The sequence below is a fragment of the Belonocnema kinseyi genome, chromosome 8 (assembly GCF_010883055.1).
Source record: "Belonocnema kinseyi isolate 2016_QV_RU_SX_M_011 chromosome 8, B_treatae_v1, whole genome shotgun sequence".
Classification (NCBI taxonomy): domain Eukaryota; kingdom Metazoa; phylum Arthropoda; class Insecta; order Hymenoptera; family Cynipidae; genus Belonocnema; species Belonocnema kinseyi.
In genome coordinates, this window is record NC_046664.1 from 143,022,597 (window position 1) to 143,040,694 (window position 18,098).

The following is an 18,098-nucleotide window of genomic DNA, read 5'->3' on the forward strand; positions in this document are numbered from 1 at the left end:
AAAAAGCATCCCTGCGTGTCAACAATATGCTAGAACACTTACGGGAAAAATGCAGAAGGCGATTGTCCTTGGGTCGCTCCGTGTTCTTAGGGTGCACGAGGCTTTTGCTGGATCGTCTTATTGATTCATTTACAGACTGTAACCACCTATTTTCACGGTTGTGAGACGTGGTTGTGGCTGAAATTTTACCGCGATTTCGCTGGAAGCGGGTGCAATTTTTCAGATTAGCACCCGCTCCCGGCGAAATCCTACGGTTGTCCTTATGACGCATTTTTAATTATATATATCGGCCGTCCCTGCCACTGATCTGTACCGTATCTAGGACCTAATATCTTTGGTGAAACTCATTTCTCAATTTGATCGATAACATCGAGACCGAAACCCATGGATCAATCTAAAAATACATAAGAGTCGCTACTGTACCTGCCAGAGATATCCGCGTTCTGACATATATTAGGGTTCTTATTGCAAGAATTTTTAGAAGTGAAAGTTCAAAAAATAATTCGAGCAAAGAATATTTGATTTTCAAAAAGAACCGTATATTGTCATACTTGTAAAGAAAAACCCGGCGCGTTAGAAATCCTTTTCCGATCGCAGCTGCTTCTGTAGTCCTGACGGTAATAAACCGCATACCTCCCCAGGTCTAAGTATGAGCTTCATCCCAAGATAAAAATGCTCCTCTGTAGGGGGAGCGCCTTTACTGGCTTCGGTACCTCAACAGCCTGAAAAGCGCATCCCCAGTAAAATGCCTATTAGAAGTCTTATAGAAACCTAATAGAATGTGGTTTCTCTCAAGTCCTATTACTTTCTAAAGTGTTTTTTGTTTCTGGTTTTATGTGGTGTTCTATTAGGTAATTGTGAACTTCCTAATTGGATCTTATTAGGATATAATGTGTTCTTTATTCGACACTCTTACCGTATGAGATATTGGCTTCTAAGTGGAACCTAATCGGATTTGAATCCGGTTTCTGTGCGGTTTCGTATTTGATAATTTTGAACTTTTTAATTTGATCTTATAGGATTTAATGTGTTTCTTATTTGGTACTCCTCTAGTAAAAATGTCTATTAGAAGCTAAAATGAAACTTAGTAGGATGTGATTCTAGCAGGTGCGAAGTAACTTGCAAAGTAGATCTAATTAGGATCCGATGTGTTTTGTATTCGGGACGATTTCTCAACGAAAAAAAATCGCACTCACTGAGGATTCGAACCCTACCTATATTATCTAAAGTTGTGTATTCTAACGCGCGCTCTAACTTATTTTGCTACGGATGTACTTGGGTCTTGATTACAAAATCTCGACCAAGTATTTTAAGGCAGCATCGTACTAAGTTGTACGATGTGCCTTAATTATCTTCAAACCAAAGTTGTTGAACTCAATGATTCTTTAAAGAAAACGTGTTGCTGATGATTAGTTAGTAGTCAGTAAGGCAAATTAAAAAGTTTTTAAACCTCAATAAACTATCCAAAGGTAATAAAGAATAAAGAGAAGTGAAGTGCAAAAATGCTTTAATAACCTTGGTGACAAAACTAAATTTTCTATAATAAAAATACCTCCATAAACCGCGCAGTTTTTAATGTATTGGATTGTTTTAGAATATTTTACTACTTAATTTTTTATTCGAAATAATAGTTCCTAAACAATAATTTAAAATACGTGAAACAAAGAATCTAATTTCACTTATTTCAGAAAGGGCTCAATACCTTCGGTCTTCATATATTGAAAAAGGTTAAAAAATATTCAAAAGTAATAAATAATAAAGAAAATAAAGTGCACAAATGACAAAAGAATAATTTGTTGAAATCCATCTTAATTTGGAAAAAGTTTTTTAAAAAACACAGAATGAATTCATTAAAATGTTGTAAGATTAAATAAATGGTTGCAAAAAACAAAAATGAGCCCTAGCCGAATTCTCTACAATCGCAGTAACTTATCAGTATTGTAAACGGATGCAAAAAACACATCTATCCAGGCCTATATAGGATCCTATGTACGTTCCTATATAGTATCCTATATAGGAACCTATATAGGAATTTTTAGTAGGGATGTTATATCACGTACTCATATCTACTTTTCAATATACGAAGATCCTAATATTTTCTGTATTGATATGATACTGGCTGCTGGAGCATGCATCACACGCATGCTCATTTTCTTGCACGGCATCCATTCAGGGGATGCCACGTATGAGGTATGGGTATTAAATAATCGGACTGATGCCCCTAGTAACACGGAATATTGCCTCCATATTTCCTGTTATATCAGCAGTATAATAGGAAATATTGTAGAAATATGGATGGTTAGGTACTAAAAGCGCCCGCTGTATGGCACCACTGGAGGAAGTATACCTTACCGACATCTGTAGAAATGAGTTCTGCAGAAAGTTTCTTTACCGACTCTGCTCGGTTAGGAAAAATGAGCATGTAAAAATATATAATTTGTATCAAATTAAAATTTGTGTAAAACGCGACAGAATTTTATACCATAATTCATTGTTTTATTCTGTCGGCTCCTCGAGAATTCATTCCTCTCGACAATTATGTAATTTTATTAAAGGTAAGCAGGGACTGGGAGCCCAGCGTCGCTCGCCCTTTTCTCTTCTCGAGCCAAAGAGTCTCGGAAGGCAGGCCAACCTCTTCTCTCCGCAGTCCTCGAGTAGAGTCACTTAACTTGGTGTCACGAGTTTCGTTGTGAGAAGAAGAGAAGTGATCTCGGTGAGTCTCATGTCGGAATGGTTGAGCAACTTGAGAAAAGGGAACAGCGTGAACCTCGAAGCCTTGCAATGCGCAACGCAAAACTCAAAAGCGCGCTTCTTGATTGCCGAGAGAACTCGCAACGAGACTGGACGCTACTCGAATCCTCTGCATTGAAGAAGCTCGCCGCGAGCTTCCCGAGCCTTACCGAGAACAGTAGCATAGGCAGGGGCGGAGTTTGGGCCCCCGAAACTAAGTTCTTTCATTAATGAATTACCTTCTCCCCCACTCTTTGCCTGTAAATGAATCCGAAGCCCCCATCGGAAAAAAATCGAAGCCCCTCCCGAAAAAATCCTGGCTATGTCGCTGGCCGAGAAAATTCCACAATAATTTTCTATTAAATCCTTTCATTTTTAAATAATATATCCTTCACTTCTGAACAATCATTTCAACTTTCTACCAAATTAATTTAATTTGAAACCAGAAATATGAATTTCAAACACAAAAGTGAATAAAAATTTAAGAAATTTAAATTAAATTAAAATCCAAATTAAAAATCCTATTTAACGTCCAATAATCTAATTGATGCAAACTCCTATTAAAAAGATTAAAAAACAAGAATCCAAGGACCAAATTTAGACAACAACGAACAAACAAAAACGAAAAATCCTATTGTAATCTGAAAAAAAAAACATTTCAGACAAAAATAAAAAAGAGGAACGAAAAATGAGGAGGCAGCCAACCACATCCCCTGCCTTCTCTTTTTCTTTCGTTGAATATTATTTTATTGTAATTTGATGATAGTAAAAATAAAAAAGAGGAAAGAAAGAAAAAGAGAAGGAAGGGGATGTGGTTGTCCGCTTTCTAAATTTTCTTTCCTCTTTTTTATTTTTGTCTAAATTTTTTTTTATTGGTTTTTTCAGATTACAATAGGATTTTTTGTTTTTCTTTGTTCGTTGTTGTCCAAATTTGGTCCTTGGATTCTTGTTTTTTTAACAGTAGTTTCCGTCAAAAAAGTTAACTTTAATCCGACAAAATTTTCGAGACCACTTTTTTCAAAGATTCAAAATTCTATCGACACGTATTTATAGCAAACATAAATATGCATAATTTATCCTTATGGCTTTTTTGGATAAAATTAAAATTACAAAAGTTATAGGATTTTCAAAATCCAAAAAACCAAACGAAAATGGACATTTGAAGTAAAAAAAGCGTGATATGGACAAACGTGAAGAAGAGAAAAACGTTATTTTTCCAAGGCCCTACATTATTCTGTTATTAGGTTTTTGAATTTTGTTTTAAAAATCGAAAATTCAAATGTTGATCACAAAAAAAATTAATTGCATTCTCATGCATAATGAAAAGGTATTAGTTTTATGCGAAAAATGTCTTTCGCGAATTTCATCAAATGTCGATGTTATGAGCCCGCCTGACAAGCTACGAGAATAAATGAGACAGCATTTATTCAACGAACAAGGATTTACAAATATTTTACGAATATTTTTATTTTTTTGACACGAAGCGTAATTTTTCTTGAATCGTGAAAAACAAGATTAAACATAAAAATTGTATGTACAAACAAGCCAATAAGAATCAGTATGTTTTAATTTTCATGCATATTATCAGTTCTAATGATATCAATTTTTTGGAATGTTACATGTTTCAGCTCAGCTAAGAATATAATTTAATGCAAAATAAGAAACCAATATTAAAGTAATCACGATAAATACAATTTGTACTTTATTTTGGAATGTCTTAATAAGCAATCCCAGGACGAGTTACTTAAAAATGTATTATATTTAATATAAAAGTGTTGATCGAAATGAAGAAAAGTTTTTTTTTGTGCACAATATGGAGTTGGTTTTTACGAATAGAACAAAATATAAGAAAAGTCACGTTTCTCTTCTCTTCGCCCGAGTCTAAATATAGTTCCTACTTTGAAGCCGTATCTCCCCTTCGTAGGGGCTGAAAGCTGTAAAGTAGGTTCTAAATAAGCCAAAATCGGTCGTTTTTCCACGTTTAGCGTCAAAGTAGGGCCTGTATTTAAGATAAATTAAACCCTCTTTAAAAGCTCAAACTCCTACTGTAGGACTTGTGGCATCAAAGTATGTTCTCTATAATCTCACACCAATAATGGATGAATATAAACAAGTTTTGTTATTTATCATAAAAAAATGAAATAATATCAGTGATATAAATGTCAAGGATATTCGCAGTTATTCGTTTATACATATTGTTAATACAATTTGTTGATTATGAGTCTAAAGCATAGTGCACTGAAAAATCCATAAGTACTAAGAAACGAACCCGAGATCGCACGCATGCACTGAGTTTTTACCAAACGCCTAACGCCCTAACCGATTCAGCTATAAAGAAACGCGTTAGGATGTCTTCTATAAAAATCATTAGCACTTGTCCAATAGTTCAAGGTCCAAAATATTTTTAAATCCAAGGAAATTAATTGAATAATTACTTTTTTTTAACTTTCTGTGTCGTTAAATATGTGAAACGATTTTTAAAGTGTTCAATATACATTCACAGCAAATAAAACTGTTCAAAATGATACCGAAATCAATATCATTTTGATATGCAACAAAAATGATATCGAATTCAAGAGCATTTTGATCGGCCGGAGTGAATGATCGACTTTTGAGATTATAATGATCGGATTCATTAGAGCAAAATGCTCCGCAACAAAACTGATCCCTTTTTGTTACTATGTTGGTTCTATTTTTGAGAAGTATTCTACGTTATACGCTTTAAAAGAACTTGGAGCTACTTATTTGAATTTGATCCTGTGTTATTTATTACTTAAATGAATACAATGTCAAACTTGATGATTTCAATAAAAATATCTTTTTATGTCTAATATTCATCAGGAAATAAGTTTATATTGACAATGACAGTACTGGTTGCATACCCAATTGTCTCGCCGTCTCAAAATTCGAGATGAGTAGTCAATTATTTTTCATACTTTTGGCTGTTCTTATTAATGAATAAATAATTTAATAAAATTGAAACAGTTAATATTTTCTAAGAAAAAGAATTGCTGTTTCCTCCTAAATCAAGTTGTAGACACGTTAATAGTAATATTCCTCTAAAAAATGTTTAATAAACTCTCAATTATTAGTGTTTAGTAACAAAAATGACCAAACTATTGGAAAAGTTTTACTGTTCCTTGGAAAAAAATTATTTTCTCCACAATATCATGTTACAAATAAATTTAGCGTAATATTGTAAGAAAAATGTAATGACCATCTGTGAATATAATTATAATTATTAAATATATATTTAAATATATTTTTCAAATTTTTTATTTCATACGTAATATTTTTTGTTAGCGATAGAAAATATTTTATTCTTATAATTTCTTGTGATTCTCAATCACCTACGACTGTTTAATTCACAAATTTAATTAATAACTAATAAGAATGTTTATAATTACAGTGTACATTAATTAATTAAGATGGCAAGTGAGTTCAATTAACCTAAGTAAAAAATAATTTTTACTTTATTTTCATGAAGTTTGAACATTGTAGTCTCAAAAGAATTAATGTAGGGTCATTATTGAAGTTAAGGTTCAACAGCGTCAAAGTAGAGTATTAAGTTATAAAAATGTAGGCTCTAAAAATTCAAAGTAGCTTGAGAGAGGTGTTACAGCTTCAAAGTAGGCTCTAATGTTTCATTTTTTACGAGTTAAAAGTTTAAAGCAGGGGTTATAAGTTTAAATAGCGTCAAAGCAGGTTGTAATAAGGAGCTGCAACTTCAAACTAGGGTCTAAATTTCGACTCGGGCACTTTTTCAATAGAACGCTTTAATTGGCTTTATATGTCTCTTCGTTTGTTTTTTCGGTATTTTGAAAACCCTAAAAGTTTGGTAATTTTTCTTCTAAAACAAAACGTCAAAGGGAGACATTTTTCGTATTTTTGTTTACTAGAAATAACTGTCGATAGAATTTTCAAATCTTGAAAAAAGGTGGTATCGAAAATTTTGAAAAACCTCTAACTTTTTTAATTTTGATAAAAAGTTATTAGTTAAAAAATTTGAATTTTCTTTTTGGTCCATATTTACTATTTGCCCATATTTACTATTTGACGTTCCCGGTGCTCGTCAGTAACACGAAAATTGTTGAAGTCGCCTAAGTTGCATAGAGTAACATTACTTAAAGTAGAGATCCGCTAAGTAGAGTTGAGACACGTTTCCCCCTCCTATTAGCGCATACAAAAGTGTTAGTGGCTATCGGAGCATAAGTAATAAAACATACTCTATATTTCAGGCTTCACTTTATCTTATCTATTCCGGAATCTAAGATAATAAAAATTGTAAAAAATGTTCAAAAAATTCCCTAACCAATTCCCCTGGTGTCCTAAGGTACTAAAAAAAGTTTCATTCCCTTATAACATCCGGAACACTCTCTTTTTCAACCCCCAATATAATAAAAAATCACAAATGTTGTACATTAAACCGTTGCCAATTGCACCGTTAGCATTTTGCAATTCTTGAAAGAAGTTATTCGACTGCTTTCACTGAGTAAAAAAGTAATATCTTGTAGCAAATGTAATTATTGCGGCACCTCATAGGAAAAATCTAAAGTTTTCAATTTACTGAAATTGTGTGCAAAATCTTGATCATTAATGATTGATTTTAAAAAATATTAAACCCCAAAAAACCGTTTTTTGAAAAAAAACGGAAAATTTTGTAACACTTTTCGTTGAAGCACTTAATTTCTAACCCAAAAACCAGTATTTTTATGAAGTAGTTAATCTTTTAACCCCAGACATGAATTGTGTACTAAAGAAATAATTTCCTAAAAAATATTAACATATTTTCTAAAAGAAGGTTAATTTTCCAAGAAATACTAAATTTTTGGACAAAAAGAGAAGAATTATCAGCTGAATTAAAATGTTTACTTAAAAAATTAATTGTTATCAAACAAATTAATTTTTAACACAATAGATTAATTTTTAGCCAAATAATTCAAATATGAAATAAAAAGTCGAATATTAAGCCAAATAATTGAGTTTTAAACCAAATATTTTGAAGAAAATAGTTAATCTTTTTATAAAATAATTAAGTTTCCAGTAAAAAATTTATTTTTAACTAAATAGTGTAATTTTGAAGAAAAAAAAACTATGAATTTGAAAGAATTTGGTTGACTTTTTCATCTATCTTCTTTCCAATTATTATTTCTTTTCTCCAATCAGCCGGAAAGAGAGTTAGTTTTGAAGTCTGGTTTTGTAATTGTGATTCTTTTTCATGCTCATTTAGCATAGAATTATTCATGAAAAAATATATTTTTGTTCAGTCTTAAATGAAAAGTAATAACTTTTCGAACCGAAGAGATGAAATTTGAACTGGCGAAATTTATAAATCACTTAAAAATATAATTTAAGAAGAAAAGAAGAGTTTTCAACTAGAGATGAATTCTTGAAAAAAGTATATGAATTTTCCAATATATATATAAATAGATTAATTACAGGTCATATGTAAAATAAAAATTTAAAAGTAAAGACCTTTTTTTACTTCGTGATTTAGTCTGCAAGTGGACGTTTCACGAGTAACATTCAACGCGTTTAAAACAAATGAAAAACGACACTGCAAAAAAACGCATGACTTGCGAAATAATTAATTCATTGTATTATTGATTTTAAATTTTGATAGAATGTGCAAGATAAATATAATATGTAAAGTCTACTAAACTCGTCTCGAAGAAAAACCGAGAAGTTATATAATTTAATGAATGTAAAAAATTTCCACTGAGTTCCACCGAGATATTTAGTTTAAGATAATGATTAGGCTTTCTTCTATTAAGTAGAAAAAAGCAGCTGTTGAGAGCTGCGGTTAGGAGTTCAATCTCAATTTTTATTTCAAGCTGTATATAAGTCCATAACTGTTCCGTTTTTGTATAGTAAGTGGTATTTGAATTTTAGAATGTAATTTGACTTTAGTCAGACTTAGGAGTACAAAATAATTAACTTAAATAATTCCTAAAAATATATAATTTAGAAATAATAGTATAATATTTAAAAAAATATTTTTTTTTCAGTTTGGATAGAGATCAACCATTTACATTTCAACTAGGTGTTGGTCAAGTTATCAAAGGCTGGGATCAAGGACTTTTGGATATGTGTGTTGGGGAAAAGCGGACGTTGGTGATACCGCCAGAATTAGGATATGGCGATCGAGGAGCTAGCAACGTTATACCCGGAGGTAAATACAAAATCTGGCTGATTTTCAGATATATGTAAAAACAAATTAATGAGATTATTTACATTCACCCTGTTCTCTTACAGGACTTACTGGTAACTGTTGCCCATTTAACTTTTCTCTATTATCAATGTAGTTACATATAAGGAAATACTCCTTTTCTGATTAATAATTGAGATTCTTCGGGATTATTCTAATGTCTAAGAGTAATTTTTTTATCACCATTTACCAGATAAGAAGACAATTTTTCAAGACTATTTGACATGAAACGAAATGAATCTATAAACCGAAGGATTACATTTATGCCGGCAACATATTTTGTGAATGAAATGTATTTCTCCTTATTTGCAGGTAATAATTTAACCTCGCTCTCAAATTGTTTTGCTAATGCATTGATGAAAAAGTTGAAATCATATTCCGACATATTGTGTAAAACTACTGACACAGTGTGGGAATATTTGTAATTTACATTACAGCCCTAAGGACTTACGCAACGAAACTTGCCTGTAAAGTGGTTATAATCATGATGTTTGGTGTCATTTTTTGTAAACGTTTTCTCACAGATGTGACAGTTTTTAGAATACAGAAACTCCATTTCTTGCTTTAGAGTCAGTTTTGGAGATATTCTACTCTATTCACGATTGATTTTAATGGTAAACACAAGAGCACACACTAAAACAAATTTAATATTATCACTCACAATTTTGTCTCTCTTTAGAATATGTTCACTTTAATGCTGTCCATGAATCATACAACACATGCTCTTCTAACCTGGATACACGTATTCTTGAAACTTATAGATAAGAAATATTAAGGAAAAATTTCGTTGAGTATTGTGGTAATTTTTAATCACTCAAAACACTTTCTACAAAATCAAGTTGATCGATGCTGATGCAGTGACAAACTGACTTCGTGGTTTGCAGTTATATCTTAATTATATTTTCAATGATTCATTGCTTTTGTGCGAAAACGTTGCACCTAATACGCCACACAGCGGCTAATTTGAGAACTAATGTTCACTGGGGCTTGCTAATTTTATTTTTATGAAAAAAAATGAAATAAATACATCACTAGACGCCAATGAATGTCACTAGATCTCGCTAGATAATGGTATATCTAACTTCCAGTTAAATTGTTTGAATGGAGGTTTATTTGTGACTGAGGAGCTCAAGAGGAAATAGTTCTTTTTATAGACGCATGAGCAGATTGCATCATCATTAACTTTTTTTACAAGTTATTTGAGGGCTTAAATAAAATAAAGAAAGAAATGTTTATCTAGAAGGAAGCAATAAATCAAATTTATAACCAAAAACGAATGTCATGCGTATTCCTAGATGAAATTACAACTAGACACCTGCATCTTTTTCGTATTAAATAAATAAAAGAAAGGAATTTTTTCAATTAAAATTTTCTATCTAAAAGGGAGCAATAAATCGAATTTATAACCACAACCAAATGTGGTACTTCTTTCTATATCAAATTACAACTAAACGGATGCCTCTTTTGCGTATTAAATAAATAAAATAAATGAATTTTTTCATTAAAATCTTTTATCTAGAAGGGAGCAATAAATCAAATTACAACTAGACACATGCATCTTTTGCGTATTAACCCTTGTTTGGCACAGGGGGTCGTATACGATCCCAGACGTTTTAAATTGCAAAATTAGAGTATCTAAAAATAAGGGCAGCAAGTTTATAGTAACATATATCGATAACTCGGATGTTAAACTAACTTTTAGGGCATAGAGCTTAGAGTTGGGTCGATTCATCTCTATACAACAGTCGTTCAAACTCGCTTGGGGTTGTTTATTTTTCGGGGTCGTTCAATGCCTGGGGTCGGCATTTTTCAACCTTATGCAATTTTAACAATTTGTTTTGTTCATTTAAATTTAATATTTAGCTATATTACAGATATGATCTTTTAAAACGAGTATTCAAAAAGATATAAAAAATTGTCAAGTAAAAATAGTTAATACTTTATTCTTTATAACAATTTTTTCACACTGGGGTCGTTAACGATCCCATGTTCCAAGTGCGTTACTTCAGGAAGGTGTGCAAAACAAGGGTTAAATAAATAAAAGAAAGGAATTTTTTTTAAATGTATTATCTACAAGAAAAATAGAGATAAACAATAAATCCGCCCTGATTTCTATCAACTAAAGCAGCTTTAGAGAGGATCAGTGAAAATACTTTAGCATATCAAAAGATTTAATAATGTGATATGGTAAGAGGCCAGTCTTACATGGACATATACAGGTACGCTCATATGCTCACACCGGCACACAAACGCACCCACGCACACACAAACACGCACTTATACTACACTGAGAGACATTTTGTTAGAATAATGATAAAAATGAATGAGAATTTAGTATAATATCGTTCCGAAACAGGGAAAACAGGGTTGGCGTATCGAAAATTAATATAGTGGTTTTTGACTGGAAAAACTAATATTTTTGTTTGAAAAAATGGAAAGGATGTCGCATTAACTCTTATAAAACTTGCGAGAAGTTAAAATTCACTATATCAAAGTTAATAAGCGAAGTTGAAACGATAGTTATACATTTTATTCGAAAGAGTGAAAACATCTTTTGAAGTTGCCATACAAAGCATATGAGAATCTCAAACGATTATATGAAAAATAACTCGCTCCATCAAAAGATTTAGCTTTCAGAAGGAGGAACTAGATACACAAATTAAATATATGTAAATACGGAAACACAAGTATGATTATTATTTGTAAAGCAGTTGTATTAGCTGTAAAGCAGCTAAGGCTAAACCTCGGCCTTTTATGTCCACTCGCCCATCTCCTTCTGCAAGATAATGTACATATCTCGTGGAACATAATAAGGATCTATTATTATTAAAAAAAAAATACATTTCAGTGTTGAAGGCATTTTTGGTTATAGTTGGATTTTTTATTTGATCATTTTTGCACGGGGCTGTCCCGGTATATATCATCAGTCGCGGACGCATTTTTATAATGCAATCAAGTGATCTGATGAGAGCAGTCTGCCCAGACATATTGGACAAAGCCTGGTTTTTACCCCATCATTGACGGACTGGGTTGCAGTCAAATACCCGATGGGGGGACCTACACCTTAAGGTGGGTTCCGAACCACCAGAATCTCGGTAAAGGTACATTGAAAAATTTCTAGAGGTACCGGCTCAGGGATCGAACCCCGGACCTCTGAGGTGAAGTCCGAGTGGCTGATCAACTGAGCCACAGAGGCTATTATTATTATTATTATTATTATATACTTAATTTATTCGATATATACATGATAAGACGCTTAATCGCTATGAAAAATCGTAACGGCTACAGCGAGATTCAAATCTAACCCACCTAAAGCACTAATGCATTCCCTGACAACTAAACCCTACGGTAAACTTACATTATGGAATATTTGGCAAAAATCTCGGCAAAGCCGCGTTGCTTGATAACTCAGTGCATTATGACAAATATCTGGGCCCTGTTTCACGAGTGATTTGTTGCTTCAGGTATTTTGTTAATAGATAGGTTAAACATTTTATCACTCAGAATGATTAAATTTATTTTTTGTAAAACCTAGAATTGGACCGAATTGAATTAGGAGCTACTGTCATGCGTTCCTTGTTCGGCTCTGGACAATCGGGCTCGATCGAAAAATGGCGGAAACACTCAAGGAGCGTTCTTAAACAAAACTATACGAAAAATCAAGAATAATAATTTCATAGTTGATTCAAAATATTTTGTATTTAGAATACTACTTTGTCGTCTTCGTGTTTTAAATACTCATATGATAATATTTACCTTCGGCACTGTAATACGAATAAGTGTAATAAAACCTCTGTTTTCCCTATGTTGGAACGATATTATACTTAACTTCAATTCATTTTTTTTTCATTTATTGTATCAAATGGTCTCTCAGTGTAATTTCTCCAGAACCCGCCCTGCCTATCTACTCTGATCTAATCTAAATATGCTTGCTCGTTTTACAGTTATTATTATTATTATTAATCATGTAATATTGTATTATTATAATTTAAAACTAAGTAAACTTTTAACGCTACTGTTTCAAATACAAGGAATATTGAATTTGATGGTCTCTCAGTAGCGCACATGGCACCCTAATGAGATAAATTGAACTATAGGACAGACGATTATTTAGGTACGTTTGGAACTGACAATTAAACACTAAGAAAAATCTAGATTTTTGGGCGCCAGTTCTTGCTTGGGACAAAGACCAACCAATTCATTTAAAGTGAGTGAGAAACAGTAAAGGTATACGAAATCTATCATCCAAACGCGAAAGGGGAACCTCACTGAACGCTAAGCGCTTCAGGCTAAACCATAGAAGTGAAACCTCACCGATTTCAATTAAAAGCGTAAACCTTAACTTAAAATACGCGATATTCCAAGAGAAAGGAAAAAGGGTATCCAAATGATAAGGTAATCCAAAACATATAAGAAAATCTCAACGGTAACAATAAAAACAACAAAAAAGATAACAAAAAGGCAAACGTTTCAAACATAAATTAGGGCATTTTAGGGTCTCCAAGTTATACGGCAAAGGCGAGAGGGCCGTCACATTAACATTTTAGGCATACATTACTAAAATGGATATTAAAAACGATAATCCCAAGAAACGAAATTGAAAAAAAATTATTATATTCGATATACAAACAACAAGAGTAATCCACTCGATCTAAATGTTCTAAATAAATCTTTGACTTAGAATTCTATTAAAATTCCCCGTACTCGGTTAGGAATCTAAAAAAAACCCCTTGCTTTTATTCCCCTATGAAAAACATTATACACAATTTTGACTCAAAGAATAGGCCCAGTCATCGAACGACGACTCAAACATGTGCCATCGAATTATTAATGGTAACTACAAAAGGAAGTATAATTTTCACTTTAAAAAAAGAGGATTACTTAACCCCTCCATTGAAAGAAAATTGCGTCGTCGAAAGAAAAGAAACCCACAATACAAAAGAAAAAAAAGGGATGGCCACGTGTCGAGCAAATTTTTACTTCTCGACTGAGTCCACTATAACATATAATAATAATAAAAACTTTTCAAAAGAAGTATTGCAGAGTTCCACGCCAGGTGGAGAAGTCGAATTTGGAATTTCTGAAACAGTCTAGATTATCCCTCAAATCCAGTCGGCATCTCAACAAGTCTTCTTGAGGGATGACGTACTCGTCAAAACGTTGGTTGGTAGTCCATGTTACGGCGGGAAAATTTAAATATTTTGAAGCTCCGCACGTTGCCCATCGTTACACACCTCTGGTTCTCTATGTTTCCTGTATTGTCCCGTGTGTCCAAGATGTCCCTCGAAGAATCTCGTAGTCAGCAGCCATCCGCAGATTACATATTAAAAATAAAAAAAAGAAGTCGAAATCAATTCTTAAATATACGATATTCTTATAATTACGGTCGCTAGTCGTGGAGTACTGTGCAATTCCCGAGGTGTCTTTTTGAAAACCCTCAAATCATAATAACAAAAACCGAAAAATTAAATAAATTGCAATTTTATGAGTTGCAAAAATTTTACAACGTCATGACTCCTCCCTCTCAGGGGAGGACCGAACAGGTCTTTAACCGAAGGTAAGTTAAAAAAAATGATCAAAACTACTGCAAAAGATCTTGCCGGATAAGACTCAATGTACCGTAGTCTGGAAACTCTACATAAATCATGTAATAAATATCAGCCTCATTTATTCATTTCCCTTAATCCTAAGTTACAAAGCTATTTCAACTAGATAAATTAACAATTCTTTGTAGTGATAAACAAAAGGATTCATATTACTTGAGCAAAATAAAGAGAGTGAGACATAAACAAAAACTCTAAATTTTAAAGTAGGGTATACAAAAACAAATTAAATTAGAATTTTACATTAAAGGAGATAAAATGTGAATGAAAGGTTAACAAACGTAATAATAAAGCAATGGTCATAGTCGGGATATTAGGAAACAGGGGTACATAAGGGTGTGGACACATATGGTCGAAGGGATCATCGGGGATAAGGGTTCATAATCATAGGGTCAAAGGGGATCTCAAGGGATAGGGTCAAAGGGAATATCAAGGGATAGGGCCAAAGGGGATCTATTAATAGTGTAGAGTCAAAAACGGGGATAAGGGCTCAAAGACATGTGGTCAAAGGGAGAGCTCGGGAATAGGGACACAGGCTTAGGGGGATCAGATATAAATGGATTTAGACCGAGGTAGGGCCAAATCATTTGCAATTGGGGCAATTTATAATCCGTACTCCTGGCTCGCCACAGCCGTGACAGAAATCCTCTTTGTGGGGCTTCGGGCAATCTCGGTAGTAATGGTCCGGAATACCACAATTTCAGCATCCTGCTCGAGCGTCTTCCTTCAACCAGTCCAATGTTTCGGCTCGCAGTCCCTCTGGTGCACTCAGATTAATTTCGAAGAGCGAAGGGATGCTACCTTGTGGATGATTGGGGTCCCTTTTTGCGGTGGTTGATATTCCAGAGATGCTCCCTTCAGGGGTCCTGGTATGCGAACGGCTACGTCGTCGGGTAGAGTCCCTATAAGACTCGACCCTCAGCTTTCCGTGAGGGTTCCTTTCTCGTCTTGGTAAGTCTTCTCGGAATAAAATTGCCTCTCCAATGCTGGTTCTTGAAGAAGGTTGGGACGGTGCATACGTCCTAGGAGCAGGGATCGGAGGGACAATTAATAAAGAGGATCTTGTGGGGGTGGGATAGGGAGTTCTAAGGGGAGTCGTCCAGATTTCACACTGGATTCCGGCATCTTTCTTCATCTCCTGTCTATCGCCTGGTTTTTAGGTTACGAGTTCACAATGTGTCCCACGTGTTCTTGTATGACGATGTCCACCTGTAGACCAAATTCTCTTTGGATGGGACGGTAAGTCTGGAGGTAATAATTTCGTGACTCTTCTGGTGAATTTACGTCTGTAACTTGGTATGTCACTTTGGCTAGTTGCGACTTTTCCTTTGCTTTGGCGATGTTCTCGGCCCTTTCTTCTTCTTGCTCCTAGGCCGTAGCCAAGACCTCTAAAATTCGGGGATGCCTCCTCTCGAGGTCCTGCACAATAAGAGAGTAGGGCTTAACGTAACGCCAGCTCGGGTTGTCGACACTCCTAGTCTGATCTTCGGCCGTCCACTCGTCAGTCATACGATTACGAGCCCTATCCCTCTCAACGTAAGGCTGAAAATTTATTCGGACTTGTAGGTTTTCTTGGATCAACCTAATATTCGCCTGTCTATATCTCTTCAACTTCTTTTCTAAGTGGGCGATTCTTCCCCAGGCCATTAAGAGACTATCCCTTTGGTCCCTAATCATTTTGTCCTTAGGGTCTATACCCTCCATGACGGTGGTCAGAATTAGGGGTTCGATCAGGTCACATCTAGGGGTCAGAAATAAACTCCTCGTCAGATTTTATATAGGGTTTTAGATCTTGGATGTGTACCTTACCAATTAATTTATGGGACAAGTTATAGTATCGAGCCTGTTTTTGGAAAGCAGGATCTAGGTTTTTGATCATCCAATCTCTCATAATTTGCAGCTTTGTCATTCGCTCCGTACATAACTCGGGGACCTGTGGTTCTGTCTCAGGGTTTCCTTCCTTCCGTCTTTTTAGCGAGTTCAAGGGTTTCGGGTCCCTACCCAAATTGAGAAATGCGGGGGTAGTTTGGAGGGTCGTATGGTATGCCGTATTATACGCGAATCGGAACTCGAAAAGATGTTCATCCCAAGCTCGGTGGTCTATGTCGATATATAATATCATCATGGTCTTTAATACTCTATTTACCCGCTCGACGGGGTTGGCTTGGGGGTAGTACGGAGGGGTGGTGGTTTGAAAGATATTATATTCCTGAACTAGTGATCTTAAAGTATTGTTAACGAATTCAATCCCATTGTCCGTCAAAAGAACCTGGGGCACTTCCCACCTATCGATATTGAGTTGTTTGAACGACTCGTTAATTCGCTGTCCCATCGCAGAGCGTAAGGGAACACACTCAACCCACTTAGTGAAGAGATCCTGAATTGCCAACACATACTGATATCCACTTTTGCTTCGAGGAAAGGGGCCCATTATATCAGCTGCGACTACGATCCAAGGCTGTTCAACAATACGTTGGTCCATAAGGCCTGGGGTAACCAGGCAACCAGTTCTTTTGAGTACCAAGATGACCTGACTGGGAATCATCGTGAGCTTCTTCGAGAAGGGTCTTACTATCCGTATAACTTGGAACTAATTTCCATTCATTTAAATCACGTACTAACGAGCACACCACAGGGTTAGGCCGGTAGTGGTATAGTCGGTTGTCCTCAATTTTCCAAGTCGGGAATTTTTCTGGATAGTTAGTAACTGCTAAAAATCATCTCAGATACCAGGAAGGTGTGGGGTGGCTAATAAGGTTAATTCTTTCTGGGGGTTTCCTACGGACTAGTCTACCCGTAGGATTTTCGAGGTCATGGATCAATCTTAGACTGCTATGATCGGTTACCACTGTGAAGTGATAACCCTCCAGATAGCCACGAAACTTTTGTATAGCCCAAATGACTGCAAGGCACTCTGACATCTGTTAGAAGTTCGAAGGGAACGCTAAAATCGGGACACGACAAGATTGATTCCTGAGCTAGGCAGGATCTTATCTGCTCAAAGGCGAGAATTTGTTCCCCTTCCCATTTCCAACGTTATTTCTTTTTTAACAGTAGTGTTAAAGGAGCAGCGATCGTCGCAAAATTAGGTATAAATTTACGATACCACGACGACATGCCTAAAAACCGTCTTATTTCCTTAATATTTCTAGGGGAAGGGTATTCCAAGATGGGAGCTAGTTTCTCAGGATCCACTTGGAGTCCATACTCATTAACTAAGAAACCTAGGTAGCGTACCTGGGAACAGCAAAATTTACATTTAGCAGAGTGGATTTTTAAAACTACATCCCTGATGTTGTGGAGCACCTTGGAAAGCCATTCCAGATGTTTTTCGAACGTTTCGGTGACAATTATTACATCATCCAAGTAGGAAAATGCATGAGGTTCCACCTCTGGACCAATTAGCTGATTCAATAATCGTTGTAACGTCGCGGGGCGTTAGGGAGCCCGAACGACATTCTTTTGAACTGGTATAACCCGCGGCCAGGTACTGTAAATGCAGTTTTTTCACGACTACCGAGCTAGAAACTAGATAGTGGCGTTGCTTTATGGGGGGG

The 18,098-nt window shown here is 34.8% G+C and overlaps 1 protein-coding gene across 2 annotated transcripts in view; it reads left to right on the forward strand.

Moving 5' to 3' along the window:
* Positions 1-18,098, forward strand: part of LOC117179037 (FK506-binding protein 2) — an 88,341-nt gene that overhangs the window by 38,292 nt on the left and 31,951 nt on the right. For both annotated transcript variants that reach the window (XM_033370659.1, XM_033370660.1), the window contains exon 2: positions 8,739-8,902. In XM_033370659.1, the coding sequence (XP_033226550.1) occupies positions 8,739-8,902 (164 nt within the window). The remainder of the gene's footprint in view (positions 1-8,738; positions 8,903-18,098) is intronic.